This window comes from Triticum urartu, chromosome 5A (genome assembly GCF_056163025.1).
Source record: "Triticum urartu cultivar PI428250 chromosome 5A, HENAU_Tu73, whole genome shotgun sequence".
In the NCBI taxonomy this organism is placed as follows: Eukaryota; Viridiplantae; Streptophyta; class Magnoliopsida; order Poales; family Poaceae; genus Triticum; species Triticum urartu.
The window spans coordinates 587,218,700-587,239,277 of record NC_141877.1 but is presented as its reverse complement, the minus strand read 5'-3'; the positions used below and the strand labels follow the sequence as shown (position 1 = coordinate 587,239,277).

The 20,578-nt window shown below is 45.4% G+C and overlaps 4 protein-coding genes across 4 annotated transcripts; all 4 read right to left on the bottom strand.

Moving 5' to 3' along the window:
* Window positions 1–2,056: 2,056 nt before the first annotated feature.
* On the bottom strand, window positions 2,057–2,855 carry LOC125506053 (uncharacterized). Its single transcript, XM_048670930.2, has one exon. The coding sequence runs from the start codon at window positions 2,762–2,764 to the stop codon at window positions 2,330–2,332; it is 435 nt and encodes a 144-aa protein (XP_048526887.2). The 5' UTR covers window positions 2,765–2,855; the 3' UTR covers window positions 2,057–2,329.
* Window positions 2,856–5,621: 2,766 nt separating this feature from the next.
* Window positions 5,622–6,377, bottom strand: LOC125506052 (uncharacterized). Its single transcript, XM_048670929.2, has one exon. It carries the CDS (start codon window positions 6,278–6,280, stop codon window positions 5,846–5,848), a length of 435 nt encoding a protein of 144 aa, XP_048526886.2. The 5' UTR covers window positions 6,281–6,377; the 3' UTR covers window positions 5,622–5,845.
* Window positions 6,378–12,788: 6,411 nt separating this feature from the next.
* LOC125506051 (uncharacterized) lies at window positions 12,789–13,604 on the bottom strand. The gene has a single exon (XM_048670928.2). It carries the CDS (start codon window positions 13,512–13,514, stop codon window positions 13,080–13,082), a length of 435 nt encoding a protein of 144 aa, XP_048526885.1. The 5' UTR covers window positions 13,515–13,604; the 3' UTR covers window positions 12,789–13,079.
* A 4,379-nt stretch (window positions 13,605–17,983) lies between these two features.
* LOC125506050 (uncharacterized) lies at window positions 17,984–19,001 on the bottom strand. The gene has a single exon (XM_048670927.2). The coding sequence runs from the start codon at window positions 18,894–18,896 to the stop codon at window positions 18,288–18,290; it is 609 nt and encodes a 202-aa protein (XP_048526884.2). The 5' UTR covers window positions 18,897–19,001; the 3' UTR covers window positions 17,984–18,287.
* Window positions 19,002–20,578: the final 1,577 nt, after the last annotated feature.

Below are 20,578 nucleotides of genomic sequence, written 5' to 3'. Positions count from 1 at the left end.
TTTTTATCGTTTGATTACCTTGACTCTGCATAGCCGAGTACATGAAGTTCTTTGAATACAGTTGGGCCGGCCGGATTGTAGCGTAGGCCTTTTTTTGTGAACTTTATTAGGTAGAGTCAGCCTTGCTAGCATATAAAAAATGGTCTTCCATCTCAACGGGCAACCATGGCATCGAGAAGAAACACAAAGAAACAGGGTTTTTATTTTTTGAGTCTAAACACCCATGAGATGCCTTTGTGTCATGCCGCAGGGATCACATTAGTTCTTCTCTCATTTTCAAAGTATATACAGAATGGCTAGAAACATATTACCTCCACCACCACTTTTTCCACATCTCAATGCAGTCTTTTGTCAATGGATGGATGTGATAACTCGTGTACCGCTTGCGCAGGTACAAATGCATTTCCCAAGAATGTTTGTGTTTATTTTTTTTGTTTTCAAAAGTGTTTTAGTAATTTATCTTTGTCATTTAATTTTTCATTCTTTTTTTGTTTATCATGCGTGGAAATAAATTGCACATTTTCACTTTTTGGGTGCAATTAACTTTTTTTTGTGCATTTGCGTTTTGTTGGGTGCAGATACACTTTCATATGGTTCAATTATATTGTCCGCAACAAAAAAATTGTACTTTTATATTTTGTTTCAATATTTTGTTGCACTTTTATATTTGTGCAACTACACCTTTTGTGCAATTACACTCATGCAATTTGAACTGTTTTTTTGTAATTGTAGTTTTTGGTGCAATTGTACGTTTTTTAGAGATGTTTTCCTTTTGCGGGATTAGAGATGATTTTCCGAGCACCTGGAAGGGAAGAGATGATATAACATCACTCGTTAACTCAGTTATATGCATGACAAGTATAACTCAGCGTAAGAGCATCTCTAATAGGCACGCCAATTGCGCGGCGCACTAATTTTTTTTACAACATCGAAATAGCATTTTAGCACGCGCATAAGGGTGGTTGCTTTACCAGATGCTGCAAAATTTAGCATGTCGCTATAGTGCTTCACCAGGCGCCGCAAAATCCAGCGCGCGTGACCTGATAAAACGATGCTAATTTAAATAAAACTAGATAAAAATTGAAACAACACATACGACAAAAATATGAAACAACACATGGTTCAAATCCATAGCATAGTTCAAGCCCCAAACCAAAGCTAGTTCATAGGATGCTAAATAAAAGTAGATAAAACTACTACTCGTCCTCCTCGGTGATGTAGTCCGACGACGTAAACGCGTCGAGCCACTGAGGATCTTCATCGTCTCAGGTCGACGCAGGTCCCAGCTCGACGCAGGTCCTAGCTCGATCTGGGCTTCCACCAGTTCCTTCCCCGCACGCTTGTCCGCCCGACGCATGGCTCGCTCTGCCATCCTCTGGGCCGTGTACTCGTTCGTGGCAGCGACATCCTGCGAGAAGCACTCGGGACACACCGCCAGGGCGTGCTCGTCTGCCTCGTCGATGAGGAGGCGGCGCTCCCGCCTCCGCTGGAGGCGGCGATCCTTGTTGGTGATTAGTCGCGGGGGAGGCGTGAGTTCCTGCGCCTGCTCGCGCGTCCGCACATCGGAGAAGGGCCTCCTGAGGTGCCACGCCAGCGCGTCGTACGCGCGGGCAGCCTCGAATGTTCCTAGCCCGAGGCGTGTATCGCCAGAGCGTTCTCCGCGTAATACACGCTGGAGGGGTGGAGGCGGACGTCGTGGAAGCCCGAGCTGCTCCGGGGGCGCGGCGGCATGGCGGGGGAGACGGTGGGGCGGCAGTGAGGCGCGGGAGAAGGCACGGCGGCGGCGGGGCGCTGGAAGAGGCGAGGAAGAAGGCGCGGCGGTAGGGAAATCATGGCGGTTGGCGGGTACCGGCGCACGGCTTTTAACCAGTACGCTAGGCGTCGCACCGCGCGCTGCCGCTTTTTTCTGTGCACGTCAGTTTTTTCTGCGCGCCTGCTGGAGCGCCCCACGCGGCCTCTCGCGCGCCAAGCTGGCGGTTTATCCAGCACACGCCTGATATTTCGTGCGCCTGTTTGGAGATGCTCTAAATAGAAATTTCTATGTGGGAAAAACACAAATACCGTAAATAGTAATTTGTATTTAAGAAGATCAAGAAATACATACAATGGGACAAAACCCTCAACATTCAAACACTACAAATACATATACTACTGAGACGTAAAAAAAGGGCAAGAATTACTGACACTGTGATACATCGCATATAAAAGACCAAGCTTGCATGTAAGAAAATGTACGTCGTGTCCACGGAGTGACCTGGCGCTACTCTCACACGAAATGGAGCCCTATCGTAGACGTGGACAGGGCGAGAGCACCGCTGCGAGGACGTGCCTACGCTGACGGGGGTGGTGCCGCGAACGGCATAGGCACATTCACATTCGGGACGAACGGCAACAGCGGCAGCGTCACCTTGGGCACGACAATGGCGGGCATTGGCGCCATCGTCACCTGCGGCACGGTGGGTAGGGTGACCTTGGGCATGGGCGGCAGGACCGCCTTGGGCACGACGATGGCGGGCATGGGCGGCAGCATCACCTGCGGCACGGTGGGGAGAGTGACCGACGGCACGGGCGGCATCAGGGTGACCGTGTCCGTGGGCACGGCAGGCAAGGTCGGCACGGCCGGCAGGCCAGGGACGGCGCTAGCAGCCGGAGCGGCACCCGCCAGCGTCGTGCCGGCCAGGTTGCGGGCGGCGTGGCACGTGCTGCCGGCGAGGAGGAGCGCGCACGCCATGATCACGGCCAACATGCTCGCGTTGGAAGCCATATATATAGCTAGAATTAGCGAAGGTACTGTTGAGAGACGGTTTTCTGTCTCGTGTGTAGCAGGTGACTGCAAGATGTTGCTTCTGCGCTGCTGCGATGTATGAACATGGGTCAATGCCTGGCAATTTATACAGTTCAAAGTGATCGTGTGATTAGGTCGGTTGTTGGCCAGATTCAGGATGCCTGTGCCTGCGTCGTCAGTCCAAAAAGGGAGGTGCTTTGTGTGGTCGAGATAGCTAGGCGATAGCTACAATTTTCTGGGTTTAGGTGAAGAGCTGGCCGACGCTGCAGCTTCAATTTGCTCAACCGTCTTTGATTATTCGTACCATCATTTCTCAACAGCATCAGTCACACGTTCTCGAGCGAAGGCGCACTGACAGAGACGGTATCCTCGTGGACGTTGGAGCCGTCCCAGTCACCTGAGCGGCCGCCGCGCGCCATGGGCTTGGTCATTCGGCGGCGGTGCGAGGTGGCTGCGCGAGGTCGAAGCTGCGGCGATGCGGGGAAGTCCGACGACGGCAGACGGTGGTTGTGCTCCGGCGGCCGGGGGGGGGGGGGGGCGGGGAGTGCGCGTGCGTTCCACCACACCCTCCTCCCCTCTCTTATAGGCTGTGGCGGCGGAACCGAGGGGGCGAGACGTGGGATTAACTGTGCCCACTTCTCCCACGCCCCCGCACCTTCCGCGCCATAACGGCGCGGAGTTACTGCGCCCCAAAAGGGCAACCGTCAGCCTCGGCCGCAACGGATCCGCGCGCGCGCCGGGATCCTATAGTGGCGGGCCCGGGCCTGCGGCGACGTCCCGTCGCGCGCGTGGGCTGGCAGGCTGGCCTGTTCTGCTGGCGCCGCGTGGCAAATGAGCAACAGGCGGCAGGCCTACCACCCGGCTGGCAAGCCACCCGGCCTCTACTTCAACATTTTGAATTTGCCAGTCAGCCGGCCGCTCCATGGGCGGTTCCTAGCAGTCGGCGTTTCCAGAAGGCGGACGAAGCAAGATTACCAGATACTCGGAGAAGGAAGCTGCTGAGGCTCCTTGACTTTCAGCCGCGACACCCCACCAGTTTTTGGGACTACTATCGGAGTAAATAACCACGGGTAGCCTCATCAGCTCTCCATGATATTTCAAGACATCGGGACCGACTGCGCCCTCACACCTCGCGGACGAAAGGCCGACCCTTCGGGCCGTCTGGTCCGACGGCCGGCTGCCAGGAGACGGCGCGCCCCCAATAGACGCCCCCATGGGGCTGGCATCTAGCAGGCGGCCCCGTGCCACCTCAAAGTTTGCACCCATTTATAGCAATTAGACGGGGCGTGGCTACAGTACAACCTGCCACCCCGAATCTAGGGCTGAGCGTGGCCATAGTACGGGCGTACCAAGCGGACACCCCTCACCCGGCGGGGCACTGTTTCCATGCAGCCCGTGACATCACCTACGACGTAGGGAGCCACGCTCCCACGATGGGCGGTCGGTACGGCCCGCAGGCGGCGGGCCCTACCTGTCCACGAGCCACCAGAAGGCGACGAACCCCAATAAGGCGGCGTCAAGGGCTGGCCGACTCCTAGCAGGCGGCCCTCCCTTCCCTCAAAGTTTGTGCGCCATTAACCAGATGAGACGGGGTATGGCTACAGTGAGTGCCCGCCAGGCGGCGGGACTGTAGCCACGCTCCCCCCAACAAAGCCTCCATCATTAGTAGCAAGGCTACAGTATAAAGCGATCAGCAAGACTCGCAAGCGGCGGGCCCGGCCTGTCGGCCGAGTACACTACAGCCGGCGGGATCCACCAAGAGGTGGGCCCTAGCAGTCGGAGGAGAAGCCGGCGCCCAGAGACGCTGACGGCCGGGTCCTACACCCGGCCGGATTACCATTGTACCCTTGGAGGTAGGCCTATATAAACCCCTCGGGCTTCCCCATGCAAGGGGTTTCAGAATCCTAGCCATTACACACACACCTGTAGAAGGAGAAGTTAGGGCTAGCCTTGCTCTTCCTCCTCCTCTAGCCGAAACAGCTCAAGGAGCAATCTTATAGCTACTCTATTGACGATAGTCATCGTGCGAAGACCCTGCAGAGCAGGACTAGAGGTGTTATCTCCACGGAGAGCCCCGAACCTGGGAAAGATTCGCAGGCGTATGCGGTCTCGCTCACTCCCGCCTCTAGAGCCCGGCGATGTACTCTTGTCCCTCTTCATGATTAGCCACCTCCTGGCATATGTTGCTACATATTCCCGACAGTTGAACTATAAAAAGTTGGATTTAGGACAAACCGAGAACATCAAGTAATTTGGTAAAGAATGTTAGTTACCCTACGAAAGAAAGTAAAGAATGTTTGTGTTTGTTTTTCCAAAAGAGTTTTAGTTATTCATCTTGGGCACCTATTATTTTCTTTCTTTTGTAGTTATTTTTGTCTACCGGGTATGGAAATAAATTGTCCATTTCAGTTATTGGGAGCAATTATAATTTTTGTCTGCAATAAAAATCTTTTGTGCATTTGCGCCTTTTTGTGCAGTTACACATTTGTATGGTTCAACCGTATTTATTCTTTTGGGCAACTACACCTTTTGCATTGTACTTTTATTTTGTGCAATTACACTCTCTTATGCAATTTGCACTATTTTGTGTAATTTTGCCTTTTGGAGTAATTGCGCTACTTTGTGCAACTTGCACTTTATTTTTGTAATTCACAATTTTTTTGGCTGGCTCAAAAAGAGCTAAATGACCTCTCTTTTACTGTATTTTGGAGCACCTGACAGGAAAGTGAAAATTGTACCCTCACCCAGAGTTTTTTTTTTACGGATCCTGTTATTAGAGTTATAAAAGACAAAGATAACATACGGTAAATAGTGTGTATTTAAGAAGATCAAGAAATACATACAATGGGACAAAACCCTCAACATTCAAACACTACCAATACATATACTACTGAGACGTAAAAAAAAGCAAGAATTACTGATACTGTGATACATCGCATACAAAACACCGAGCTTCCATGTAAGGAAATGTACGCCATGTCCACGGAGTGACCTGACGCCACACTCAGATGAACGGTGCCCTATCGTGGACAGGGCAAGAGCACCGCCGCGTGGGTGCGTCTACGCTGACGGGGGTGGTGCCGCGAACGGCATAGGCACGTTCACATTCGGGATGAATGGCAACGGCGGCAGGGTCACCTTGGGCATGACAATCGCGGGCATCGGCGCCATCGTCACCTGCGGCACGGTGGGGAGGGTGACCTTGGGCATGGGCGGCAGGACCGCCTTGGGCACGACGATGGAGGGCATGGGCGGTAGTGTCACCTGCGGCACCGTTGGTAGGGTGACGGACGGCATGGGTGGCATCAGGGTGACCGTGTCCGTGGGCACGGCAGGCAAGGTCGGCATGGCCGGCAGGCCAGGGACGGCGCTAGCAGCCGGAGCGGCAGCCGCCGGCGTAGTGTCGGCCAGGTTGCGGGCGGCGTGGCACGTGCTGCCGGCGAGGAGGAGCGCGCACGCCATGATCACGGCCAACATGCTCGCGTTGGAAGCCATATCGCTAGAACTAGTGAAGGAGAACTGTTGAGAGATGGTTCTCTCTCTCTCTCTCTTTTGTGTAGCAGCTGACTGCAAGATGTTGCTTGTGCTCTGCTGCGATGTATGAACATGGGTCAATGGCTGGAAATTTATACAGTTCGAAGTGATCGTGTGATTAGGTCGGTTGTTGGGCAGATTCAGAATGTATGTGCGTGCGTCGTCAGTCCAAAAAGGGAGGTGCTTTGTGTGGTCGAGGTACGTAGAGGTGGTAGCTACAATTTTCTTGGTTTAGGTGAAGAGCTGGCCGGCTCTGCAGCTTCGATTTGCTCAACCGTCTATGATTATTCGTACCATCATTTCTCAACTGCCTTAGTCACACGTCCTCGCGCGAAGGTGCATTGACGGTATTGTATATCTTCAAAACACAGTGCCATTCGTGGGATTGACTTGTAGAATCTGCTGGTAGCATCATAGATTTTCATGCTACGGGAGTGTCTCTAGTTGCAAGTCATTGGTCGATTGTATCGTACCTGCTTCACTCTGTTTTCCTACTTTCTTTTCCAAACGCACGGCATTTTTACCCTTTCTATATAGATTTTGTTTTGAGAACAGGGTGTTGACCCGTTGGTTGGGTTGGTCCCATTTTTTATATAGATTTTGTTTTAAAAAATTGTTTTCAATTTATTATGGAAAACTAGGTAAAAAGGATACAAATGAGACCAAACCCATTAAAACTTTTTTTTGCGGGTGAATAACTTGTATTACCCAACTCATAGAATAAAATCATCAGTAAAACAATGGCACCACAGGGCCATGCCCATTCTCGAGACACCATGACCACACCCGCTCCTGCCGATGGGGCGGCAGACATCACAAAAGCACGTCGAACACACGTGCACAAACCAACAGCGACCCACTCTATTTCTTTAGGAAGACTCGGAGTTCCGAAATTTTCCTTGTCGCATCCATTGTCAATGGACGACTTGGCCAGGAGGAATAAGCATGTAGGTTTGCTAAAACCAATGCGAATGATTTTGAATAAAAGACTGTTAATCTTCCTGCTGTCAGATTTGCACTTATATTCAAGTTGCTCTGTGTTTTTAATTGATCTGCATTTATTCGAGTTGTTCTTTATTTTTGAGAAAAACATGAGGAACTAGCAGGCGGAATTGCTAAAATCCAGGTGGCTGTTATGCAATTAGATTTGAGTTTGTTGTGTGCTTTGAGAAAAATAATTTGAAAAGCGTGCAAACCTACTGGGCCTTGAATCTGCAATCTGCCACTTCCTTTGAGTATGCTCACCGATTGAACTCTGAATCTGTAAGAAAAACTTATTGGGCTTTGACACCGCCAACTGCCAGTTTGGTCAGTAAGCCATTACCATCAAGCTACATTGTTTGGTCGAAAATAAAATAAATCAAGCTGCATTGTTATTTGCTGACGGAGTTTCTCCTATAAAGAAAAGGCAACGAGGGTTGGTCTCATTTTTTTATATAGATTTTGTTTTAAAAAATTGTTTTCAGTTTATTACGAAAAACTAGGTAAAAAGGGATACAAATGAGACCAAACCCACTAAAACTTTTTTTTGTGGGTGAATAACTTGTTATTACTCAACTCATAGAATAAAATCATCAGTAAAACAATGGCACCACAGGGCCATGCCCATTCTCGAGACACCATGACCACACCCGCTCCTGCCGACGGGGCGGCAGACATCACAAAAGCACGTCGAACACACGTGCACAAACCAACAGCGACCCACTCTATTTCTTTAGGAAGACTCGGAGTTTCGAAATTTTCCATGTCGCATCCATTGTCAATGGACGACTTGGCCAGGAGGAATAAGCATGTAGGTTTGCTAAAACCAATGTCAATGATTTTGAATAAAAGACTGTTAATCTTCTTGCTGTCAGATTTGCACTTATATTCAAGTTGCTCTGTGTTTTTAATTGATCTGCATTTATTCAAGTTGTTCTTTATTTTTGAGAAAAACATGAGGAACTACCAGGCGGATTTGCTAAAATCCAGGTGGCTGTTATGCAATTAGATTTGAGTTTGTTGTGTGCTTTGAGAAAAATAATTTGAAAAGCGTGCAAACCTATTGGGCCTTGAATCTGCAATCTGCCACTTCCTTTGAGTATGCTCACCGATTGAACTCTGAATCTGTAAGAAAAACTTATTGGGCTTTGACACCGCCAACTGCCAGTTTGGTCAGTAAGCCATTACCATCAAGCTACATTGTTTGCTCGAAAATAAAATAAATCAAGTTGCATTGTTATTTGCTGACAGAGTTTCTTCTATAAAGAAAAGCCAACGAGGGTTGGTCTCATTTTTTATATAGATTTTGTTTTAAAAAATTGTTTTCAGTTTATCACGGAAAACTAGGTAAAAAGGGATATAGATGAGACCAAACCCACTAATTTTTTTTTGCGGGTGAATAACTTGTAATTACTCAACTCATAGAATAAAATCATCAGTAAAACAATGGCACCACAGGGCCATGCCCATTCTCGAGACACCATGACCACACCCGCTCCTGCCGACGGGGCGACAGACATCACAAAAGCACGTCGAACACACGTGCACAAACCAACAGCGACCCACTCTATTTCTTTAGGAAGACTCGGAGTTTCGAAATTTTCCTTGTCGCATCCATTGTCAATGGACGACTTGGCCAGGAGGAATAAGCATGTAGGTTTGCTAAAACCAATGCGAATGATTTTGAATAAAAGACTGTTAATCTTCCTGCTGTCAGATTTGCACTTATATTCAAGTTGCTCTGTGTTTTTAATTGATCTGCATTTATTCGAGTTGTTCTTTATTTTTGAGAAAAACATGAGGAACTAGCAGGCGGATTTGCTAAAATCCAGGTGGCTGTTATGCAATTAGATTTGAGTTTGTTGTGTGCTTTGAGAAAAATAATTTGAAAAGCGTGCAAACCTACTGGGCCTTGAATCTGCAATCTGCCACTTCCTTTGAGTATACTCACCGATTGAACTCTGAATCTATAAGAAAAACTTATTGGGCTTTGACACCGCCAACTGCCAGTTTGGTCAGTAAGCCATTACCATCAAGCTACATTGTTTGATCGAAAATAAAATAAATCAAGCTGCATTGTTATTTGCTGACGGAGTTTCTCCTATAAAGAAAAGCCAACGAGGGTTGGTCTCATTTTTTTATATAGATTTTGTTTTAAAAAATTGTTTTCAGTTTATTACGAAAAACTAGGTAAAAAGGGATACAAATGAGACCAAACCCACTAAAACTTTTTTTTGCGGGTGAATAACTTGTAATTACTCAACTCATAGAATAAAATCATCAGTAAAACAATGGCACCACAGGGCCATGCCCATTCTCGAGACACCATGACCACACCCGCTCCTGCCGACGGGGCGACAGACATCACAAAAGCACGTAGTCGAACACACGTGCACAAACCAACAGCGACCCACTCTATTTCTTTAGGAAGACTCAGAGTTTCGAAATTTTCCTTGTCGCATCCATTGTCAATGGACGACTTGGCCAGGAGGAATAAGCATGTAGGTTTGCTAAAACCAATGCGAATGATTTTGAATAAAAGACTGTTAATCTTCCTGCTGTCAGATTTGCACTTATATTCAAGTTGCTTTGTGTTTTTAATTGATCTGCATTTATTCGAGTTGTTCTTTATTTTTGAGAAAAAACATGAGGAACTAGCAGGCGGATTTGCTAAAATCCAGGTGGCTGTTATGCAATTAGATTTGAGTTTGTTGTGTGCTTTGAGAAAAATAATTTGAAAAGCGTGCAAACCTACTGGGCCTTGAATCTGCAATCTGCCACTTCCTTTGAGTATGCTCACCGATTGAACTCTGAATCTGTAAGAAAAACTTATTGGGCTTTGACACCGCCAACTGCCAGTTTGGTCAGTAAGCCATTACCATCAAGCTACATTGTTTGCTCGAAAATAAAATAAATCAAGCTGCATTGTTATTTGCTGACAGAGTTTCTTCTATAAAGAAAAGCCAACGAGGGTTGGTCTCATTTTTTATATAGATTTTGTTTTAAAAAATTGTTTTCAGTTTATCACGGAAAACTAGGTAAAAAGGGATACAGATGAGACCAAACCCACTAATTTTTTTTTGCGGGTGAATAACTTGTAATTACTCAACTCATAGAATAAAATCATCAGTAAAACAATGGCACCACAGGGCCATGCCCATTCTCGAGACACCATGACCACACCCGCTCCTGCCGACGGGGCGACAGACATCACAAAAGCACGTCGAACACACGTGCACAAACCAACAGCGACCCACTCTATTTCTTTAGGAAGACTCGGATTTTCGAAATTTTCCTTGTCGCATCCATTGTCAATGGACGACTTGGCCAGGAGGAATAAGCATGTAGGTTTGCTAAAACCAATGCGAATGATTTTGAATAAAAGACTGTTAATCTTCTTGCTGTCAGATTTGCACTTATATTCAAGTTGCTCTGTGTTTTTAATTGATCTGCATTTATTCGAGTTGTTCTTTATTTTTGAGAAAAACATGAGGAACTAGCAGGTAGATTTGCTAAAATCCAGGTGGCTGTTATGCAATTAGATTTGAGTTTGTTGTGTGCTTTGAGAGAAATAATTTGAAAAGCGTGCAAACCTACTGGGCCTTGAATCTGCAATCTGCCACTTCCTTTGAGTATGCTCACCGATTGAACTCTGAATCTGTAAGAAAAACGTATTGGGCTTTGACACCGCCAACTGCCAGTTTGGTCAGTAAGCCATTACCATCAAGCTACATTGTTTGCTCGAAAATAAAATAAATCAAGCTGCATTGTTATTTGCTGACGGAGTTTCTCCTATAAAGAAAAACCAACGAGGGTTGGTCTCTTTTTTTATATAGATTTTGTTTTAAAAAATTGTTTTCAGTTTATTACGGAAAACTAGGTAAAAAGGGATACAGATGAGACCAAACCCACTAAAACTTTTTTTTTGTAGGTGAATAACTTGTAATTACTCAACTCATAGAATAAAATCATCAGTAAAACAATGGCACCACAGGGCCATGCCCATTCTTGAGACACCATGACCACACCCGCTCCTGCCGACGGGGCGGCAGACATCACAAAAGCGCGTCGAACACACGTGCACAAACCAACAGTGACCCACTCTATTTCTTTAGGAAGACTCGGAGTTTCAAAATTTTCCTTGTCGCATCCATTGTCAATGGACGACTTGGCCAGGAGGAATAAGCATGTAGGTTTGCTAAAACCAATGCGAATGATTTTGAATAAAAGACTGTTAATCTTCTTGCTGTCAGATTTGCACTTATATTCAAGTTGCTCTGTGTTTTTAATTGATCTGCATTTATTCGAGTTGTTCTTTATTTTTGAGAAAAACATGAGGAACTAGCAGGCGGATTTGCTAAAATCCAGGTGGCTGTTATGCAATTAGATTTGAGTTTGTTGTGTGCTTTGAGAAAAATAATTTGAAAAGCGTGCAAACCTACTGGGCCTTGAATCTGCAATCTGCCACTTCCCTTGAGTATGCTCACCGATTGAACTCTGAATCTGTAAGAAAAACTTATTGGGCTTTGACACCGCCAACTGCCAGTTTGGTCAGTAAGCCCTTACCATCAAGCTACATTGTTTGCTCGAAAATAAAATAAATCAAGCTGCATTGTTATTCTCCCGTTCCAGCTTGTTTCAAGTATTAGCTTTATCCTAAGTCAATTTCTTTAACTTTGAATAAGCTTAGATAAAAATATATTAACATCTACAGCACCAAATTAGTTTCATTAGATTGTTCACAAAATATATTTGCATACTATATCTACTTGATTACAGCCTATTTGATATTCTAAATCTTAGCATACTTTTCAATATACTTGATTATAGTAAACATTAAAAAGGTTGATTTAGAATAAAACGAGAACATCAAGTAATTTGGAACCGAGGAAGTACTACTAATGTTTGTTTCCCCTACAAAAGAAATATATGAATGTTTGTGTTTATTTTTGTTTCCAAATGGGTTTCACTAATTTGTCTTTGGCACCTATATTTTTTCTATCTTTTGTAGTTGTTTTTGTCTATCGTGTATGGGAATAAATTGTGCATCTTCAGTTTTAAGGTGCAAATCTAGTTTTTGTAAGCAATTAAAATCTTGTGTGCATTTGCGCTTTCGGTGAAGTTACACTATTGTATGGTTCAATCATTTTTATATTTTGGCACAACTTTTGTATAATTGTACTTTTATTTTAGTGCAATTGCATTTTTTGTAATTACTCTCCCTTATGCAATTTGCACTATTTCGTGTTATCATCCCTTTTGTTGTAATTGCACTACTTTGTGCAATTTGCAACTTTTCAGTCACATTTTTTGGGGTGCAATTGCACTTTTAAATTTTTGGGCAATTCACTATTACTTTTGGTGCAGGAAAAAATAAACAAAATTCCTAATGGTTAGCTCAGAAAGAGCTAGATGACCTCTCTTATATTTTGCAGCACCTCAGAGGACTGAGACAATTGTACAATCACTCATTATTAGAGTTATAAAAGACAAAGATAACATATCTTAAATAGTAAATTGTATTTAAGAAGATCAAGAAATACATACAATGGGACAAAATTCTCAACATTCAAACACTACCAATACATATACTCTGGGACGTAAAAGAAAGGCAACAATTACTGATACTGTGAAGTCTGTGATACATCGCATATAAAACACCAAGCTTGCATGCAAGAAAATGTACGTCGTGTCCACGGAGTGACCTGGCGCCACTCTCACACGAACGGCACCCTATCGTAGATGTGGACAGGGCGACAGCACCGTTGCGTGGACGTGCCTACGCTGACGGGGGCGGCGCCGCGAACGGCATAGGCACGTTCACAGTCGGGACGAACGGCAAGGGCGGCAGCGTCACCTTGGGAATGACAATAGCGGGCATCGGCGCCATGGTCACCTGCGGCACGGTGGGGAGGGTGACCTTGGGCATGGGCGGCAGGACCGCCTTGGGCACGACGATGGAGGGCATGGGCGGCAGTGTCACCTGCGGCACCGTGGGTAGGGTGACGGACGGCATGGGTGGCATCAGGGTGACCGTGTCCGTGGGCACGGCAGGCAAGGTCGGCACGGCCGGCAGGCCAGGGACGGCGCTAGCAGCCGGAGCGGCAGCCGCGGGGGTCGTGTCGGCCAGGTTGCGAGCGGCGTTGCAGGTGCTGCCGGCCAGGAGGAGCGCGCACGCCATGATCATGGCCAACATGCTCGCGCTGGAAGCCATGGCTAGAGCTAGCGGTTGTACTAGTCAGAGATAGTATTCTCTCGTACGTGTGCGGTGTGCTGGTTGCAAGATGTTGCTTCTGCTCTGCTGCGATGTATGAACATGGGTCAATGCCTGGCAATTTATATCCCCGGGTAAACGTTGTGATTAGGACATTAGGTTGGTTGTTGGCCAGATTGAGAGTGTTTGTGCGAGCGTCGTCAATCCAAAAAGGGTAGCGCTTTGTGTTGTGTGGTCGAGGTAGCTAGGGCCTAGGTGATAGCTACAATTTTCTGTGTATAGGTGAGGAGGGGAGCTGGCCGGCGCTGCAGCTTCGATCTGCTCAACCGTTTCGTTCCTGCCATCATTTTTCAACTGGCGTCGTCATGGTGCCTCGCGAAGGTGCCCTTGCTCTGGCAGTACTGCACTACTGTGTATCTTCGGCGTATATACAGTTTGGATATTTCTCCAAGCTCCAAGGTGAAATCGGCACCACTGTCTCATTCGCGAATAAGATGACAAAATGTATATATCAATGTGCCATAGTTGATCAAATAATCAACTGTAATATGTGGTTAGATGATTAGAAGCGTTGTTGCACCCTCAGCTCACTAGAGATCAAACCCTAGATTTGACACATGTGTATCTCGTAAAGATCGATTATTCTTTCGGTGGGAGAGGCGACCTATACACAAGGCCTTTGTGGCGACTTTGAATAGATCACACAAGGTCAATACCGTGCTGAAGTTTATACAGACAAGGTCAATAGTACAACACAATTTATTGGTTGGAAAATCTTAAGTTCCTGAAATGTTATAAAAATTGGGAAAGATGGTTTCTCTCTCAAAAAAAGAGAAGATGGAAATTCGAAAATTCCACAAGGGGGAAAATATATGCATCAATACCAGCAATAATACCTATGTAACTAGGACATGTGTTGTCAGAACAATTTCATAAGAAATTTGCACATTGCAGCATAAGTATTTTTTGCAATATGGGTTGTTTGTTTTGTAGGCTGAGCCATATAGAGTTTTTTTCTAAGGATTTGTTCCACTATATTTCTTTTTAGTACTACCGCTTGAAAAGATTATTTTTGTATTCCCTATGTTATAATCGAACACACACAATATGGTGCAAATTCAACCAGTGCAATACTCTATTGGAATCCCATTCACAAGTTACAATGTTCTGCCTTTTGTTTTCCTGTTTTTCTTTTAGATTCATATGGATCAAAGAGGCCATTAACTATTTCATATCCTCCGTAGAAAGATTGGCCTTTAGTTTTCAAGAGGGTTCACATTGACATGCAATGTAACAAAGAATATAGCTAAAAAGTACAACTTTTGGGGCTGGGATTCCAAAGAAACGTCCTCTTTTTAAAATTCTCAAAAAACTATCACAAAATTGTTTTTGTTATTTCAAAAAACTCTATTGACCGAATGGTTAAGTTTTAAGTAGGCTTATGACAGGTGGGTCCCAGTAGCAGGTTGTTATGTGCAGGTAAGTTAGCAGCAGATCAAGCTTTTGTGGAATTGAACTTTCAGATGTAGAACTGTTGGAATGGTTTGTTGTTTCGAAAAACTGTCATTGTGTCTATGTAGCACATGTAACTAAAATGGAAGAGTAGAGTAGATGATGCGGTGATACTGGTATATAGAGTGTAGAATTGACATTGTTTTGTTGGTGCTTCCTTGATCACTGGCCACTTAACCTAGCACTAATTAAGTATTGCCAAGTGAAGTACCCTTTACATTTAATGGTAGTTTAGCAAATGCTCATTGATCTGTAGTGTCAGTCTGCATAATTGTAAGATATTAGGAATATAGTAGGTTAGTTAGCAATGTCATTAATACTTATGTGGTACTAAATTAAATTATGTTACTTGTTTGGTGTGTTATGATGAACCAATTGGTTTGGCTAAACTTCATACGATCTGTTTGGTTAGACTGTGGTGACCAAAGAAGATACCCAAAGTACTTGTTTAAACACATGTAGGCACTGATACTGAATTCATTAAGGGTCCATACAAAGAGCAGGTGCATCAGTGGGTTCATACATAGAGGATCCGTAGAAAACTAGATGATTTCATACATAGAGGATTATTACACCAGGATTCATCAAGGGTAAGGAATTCTCATCCAACGAGCTCTGGTTGGCTGGTTATGGATGTAGGTTAGCAGTCCATCTCGCCCTAGCGATGATTTGGTTGAAGGTACGACTCCTACCACTAGGGAACACCTCCTCATACTCCTCGTTGCAGGACTTCGGGATCTTGTTTGATAGCCGACGGCTGTACTCTCCAGCAAGTATCATGTCGCAGTCGGTGCCCTCTGAGACTTCTCCCTCCAAGTCTCGCCACTGTTGCTCTCTACGGCCGCACCCTACCACCCCTCACCTCCACCACCTCATGATCATCTTCAGTCAGCTCTCCTAGGCTTGGATGCATCTTTCTCGGGTTCTTGCACTATGGGGCTTCCGGCTAGAAAAAAGGGTTTTGAGTGGGGTGTAATGGCCGGGTTGGTTGGTTTTTATTTTCAAAGTTGGGCTGGCTATGTGGTGGCTGTGTGTGGGTTTTGTTGAGGCCGTGTGTGGATTAAATTACAATATTTATTTATGATTATTATCATTCATGGCATAAACTCATATATGCATTACGTCCATGATAAGTAGACCATTAATCCAACTGCATCTACAACTAATACTCTACCCCAAACCGCTATCTAGCTTTGCATCTCGATGTATTAAGTTTGCAAGTAACAGGGCATCACAATAAGCAAGATGACATAATATAGACAATAAACCATCAATCAATGACGAGACACCATCATTTTATCCTTAATAGCAACAATACACTACATGTCGTTGCCCTTATTGTCATTGGGTTAGAGCACCGCAAGATTGAACCCACTACAAAGCACCACTCCCTTTGAATAATATCCATTGAATTTGCCAGAGAAGATATATAGATCGGAGAGCATGCAAAACTATTTAATTATACTACAAGAAAACCTCAAAAGATTCAATCGATTTCAATAAGCAATCTGATCATAAAGTGACAATTCATCATATCCCAACAAACAGACCACCGATTACATCGAATTGATCCTGATCATGTGAAGCAACTCACATGAACATGGTAGAGAGAGAGAGAGAGAGAGAGATCTAGCTACTACTTGGACCCTAAGGTCCCAATGAGACTACTCACACATGGTCATGGAGGCAGCAAGATTGATAAATAAGCCTCCAACAATGGATCCCCCCTCCAGCAAAACACCGGAATAGACTTCCAGATTGGATATTCGTGAAACAAGAACTTGCAACATCGAATTGTATGAAAATATCCCAAAGGGTTTCATTATTTATAGGAATTTATGGCACTGGAGTAGACGTAAGACGGTGTAGGTGGGCCCCACATGACCTAGGGGCGCATCCTACCCCCAGCTACGTGGGCTCCCTGTAGGTCCTCTCGATCTCCCACAAAGCTTCCTCGGTCCTTCGTTGCCCGAAAATAAAACGTATTAAATCGGCAAGGTATTTTGACCTCTGTAGATATTGATTTCCTGCGAGACAAAAAAATACAGAAACAACAACTTGCACTAGGCACTAATTAATAGGTTAGTCCAAAAATAATAATATAAAAGGTTATAAAGTATAGAAAAGTGATAATATAATAGTATGAAATAATAAAAAGTTATAGATACATTTTAGACATATCATTAATTCAACACTCCCTAATGATTTCCCCTGCTTAAGAAAATCATCCAAAGAAGCATAGTCATACATTAGTACAGATAAATCAAAAGTAATGTGTCACCAATAGCTTGCTTAATTTCTAGTTGTAATTGGTCATTGCGCAGTTGTAGATAGTTGGGAAAAGATCCATCATGAACAAAGTCTCATGTCATAAAAAAAATCGCCAAAGTGGGTTATGGGCAATGATTATTGCCAAGTAAATAGAAACGTAATATGAACAGAATCATTTGCAGACAGTTGAGGAAAAAAACCCTTCAAATAGTCCAGTTAGCTTTCGGGTTGGAGTTGGTCTCTGCGCTAATTAGTTCAATGGATCATCTAGTGATACTATTCATTCTCAAAGTCCATGAATTTGCTTTTAGTACATATCACATTTCAAGGTATTTCATCATGATTTTTTTACACACATATACATTTCATCCTTGTATACTTGCATATTTTTTTGAAACTAAAAGTTTGAATTTTTCAAAAATTTCAGGAGCCCGGTCACCAATACGCCCCACTCCATTGGTTAATATTCTTTAGCAGAACTCATATAAAACATATGATCATTATATATTGTACCCAAAAAAACCAAATTTATATAATATTGGAATAATTTGAAAGCTTTCTCTAGCTCCATATATGCTCTTGAATCTGAGATACATACACCTAAAGCAAACTACTCAAGCTTATATCTACATGAATAGCGTATATATAGATACAAATGAAACTAATATTATACAGTGGCACACGTATAAATGGAGCAATACCCCTTTTCCTACACAAACAATGTCTTGAACCACATAAACGTACAAGCATACAGTACACACATCCACAGTTCCACACCACACGCATCCATCGAAAAGATATACCACACACGTACACAAGCGGGTGTACTTCTTTTTTACTTGCACACGTAGACACAAGTGCTGCTCAAACAAATACTACCAAGTTAAAGTAACCATATGGTGGTTGGACGTTACAGTTTTATTACACTCGTAAATCGTGCATGTGGGCGCGTACGTACGTCTGGTCCGTCGACGGTGGAGGTGCAAGGAACTATGGCACGGCCGGCACACCGGGAACAGACGGCACCGGCGGCAGTGGCACCTTGGGCACGCCAGGGACGGACGGCATCGGAGGCAGTGGCACCTTGGGCAGGTCGGGGATGGACGGCATAGGCGGCAGCGGCAAGGTAGGCACGCCGGGGACGGACGGCATAGGCAACGTCGGAACGCCTGGCACCGTGGGAACCGTCGGCACGCTCGGCGCAGTGGGCACTGTCGGCACGACGGCGCCAGGTACCGGCACAGTCGGCACGCCTGGCACGGTGGGAACCGCCGGGATGGTCGGCAGGGCAGCGCCAGGTACTGGAACCGTCGGCACACCTGGCACGGTGGGCACCGTCGGCACGCCGGGCACGGTGGGAACTGTCGGCACCTTCGGGACGCCTGGCACGGTGGGAACCGTCGGGACGTTCGGCACGGTGGGCACCGTGGGAACGACGCCGCCTGGCAGGGCGGGGACTGTAGGGACGACGGGCACGGGGGGCAGCATCGGTGTGGGCAAGGCCGGAACGTCGGCGAGGAGGCGCGCGGCATGGCACGTGCTGAGCATGACGGCCATGACGAGCGCCATGGCCACGAAGCTCGTCGACGTGGAAGCCATGGGCGCGCGCTCGTGACCGCTAGTCACTGCGTACCTAGTAGCTCACTTGGAACCCAGCTAAGCGCGACGTGGCTACTTGGTGCGTTGCTTTGTGATGCAATGATCGGAGCGCTGCATGCCAATTTTATAGCCCGTGAGCTGGCCTCGCGCCACTCTGTGTTTTTTTGGAAGGGAAGCTGGCGGCCGACCTCTGCTTGGCATTTTGCAAGCATCGGTTGTTGGCCAGGCAGAGCTGGTATGGGTCACATGGCCGCGTAAGGACTACTGATGATTGGCGGAGAAGTGCGAGACGATGGGTGGTATCCATCCATGCAACATGCTAGCTATGCAGCGCATTGCTTGATTTTATTAAACCTCACTACCCTAGTTAAGCTCACTAAGCTGGATGAAATTTTCTCCTTTAGGCAGCAGTTTCACTGCCTTTACTTCTCTCATTTAGGACGACTTCAAGCTCCAGATGCCAACCTAATTTATATTTGCATGGTGCAAGCGATTTGAACCGGTCATATTAGTCATGAAATACGTTTTTTTTCATTAAGCAACCGCCCAGAGCTATGGATATTCATCAATCAAACAAAATAATAGCAATCCACTCCCTCTGTTTACAAATATAAGATGTTTTACATATTTCAATGGACTACATACATACTAAAATGAGCGAACAAACACATTAAAAACGTGTCTATATACACTCAATTTTAAAAAAGTTAATAAAACATCTTATATTTGTGAATGGAGGGAGTAATTGGTAAGGAAAACCAGATCGAAAAACTCCAAATGCGAAACTGTGACGAAGAATTATCGGGACATTGCTTGTCCAAGTTTCCTTTCTCTCCTTGAGGCAGCTGTTTCGCTGTTCTATTTTTGTTCCCTTTTGAAGTATATAGTACACAACCTTCATTTTCAAAATGGCTTGGAAATTTTGAGAGGACGTGTCATGTTGTCCTGTCCAAACCATGCGTCGGCCGTGATAATGCAGGGACGGGACGTTTTGGATTTGTTCTGTAGGAGAGGGAGTGTGGGGCGCTGGATTCCAATTCTTATTCGGCCTGGAAGCTGGATAGGCATTGCAAAGGTATCTTTGGGCCACGTCAGACTGCGATGTCCGCTCGTAGGCCCCGCCATGCTCTTTTTTTTAGCGAAAAATATGCAAGGTGCGTATCTTTTCATTGATAGGAGAAGATAGTTTAGCATGAGATTACAACCAATTCCAAGGCCATGTACACATGCGGCATAAGTGAAAGCGTCGGAGTAGAATCAAGTATGAACCTGTTTTTATCAATGGGGATGTATCTCAAAAGGTAGAGCTCTCGCTTAGCATGCGAGAAGTTCTTCTTGAGGAAAACGACATCTGCCCTGGCTCCATTTCATTGAAATGAACCAAACAGAGTAACGATTTATTACAGCACATGAGAGAAAACTGAGAGATCGACCTTGGCTACATGTGAAGGGTACGGTGATCGATACTCCACATTCTCGAATGCTCTGTTTTGTTGCACATTTTTGCTGTTGTTCCCTTTTCTTCGTAGAACAATGCACATAAATCACTCACGACCCGACGGTTAAATACAACGCGCAGTAACCAACTGGTTAGGTAACTGCCTGCGCCTAATTTCATTCTTTTCATTTCTTGTTGCGTACAATGTGTGGCAGGTATGTCCGTTTTCTTTTCTTGGTTTTTC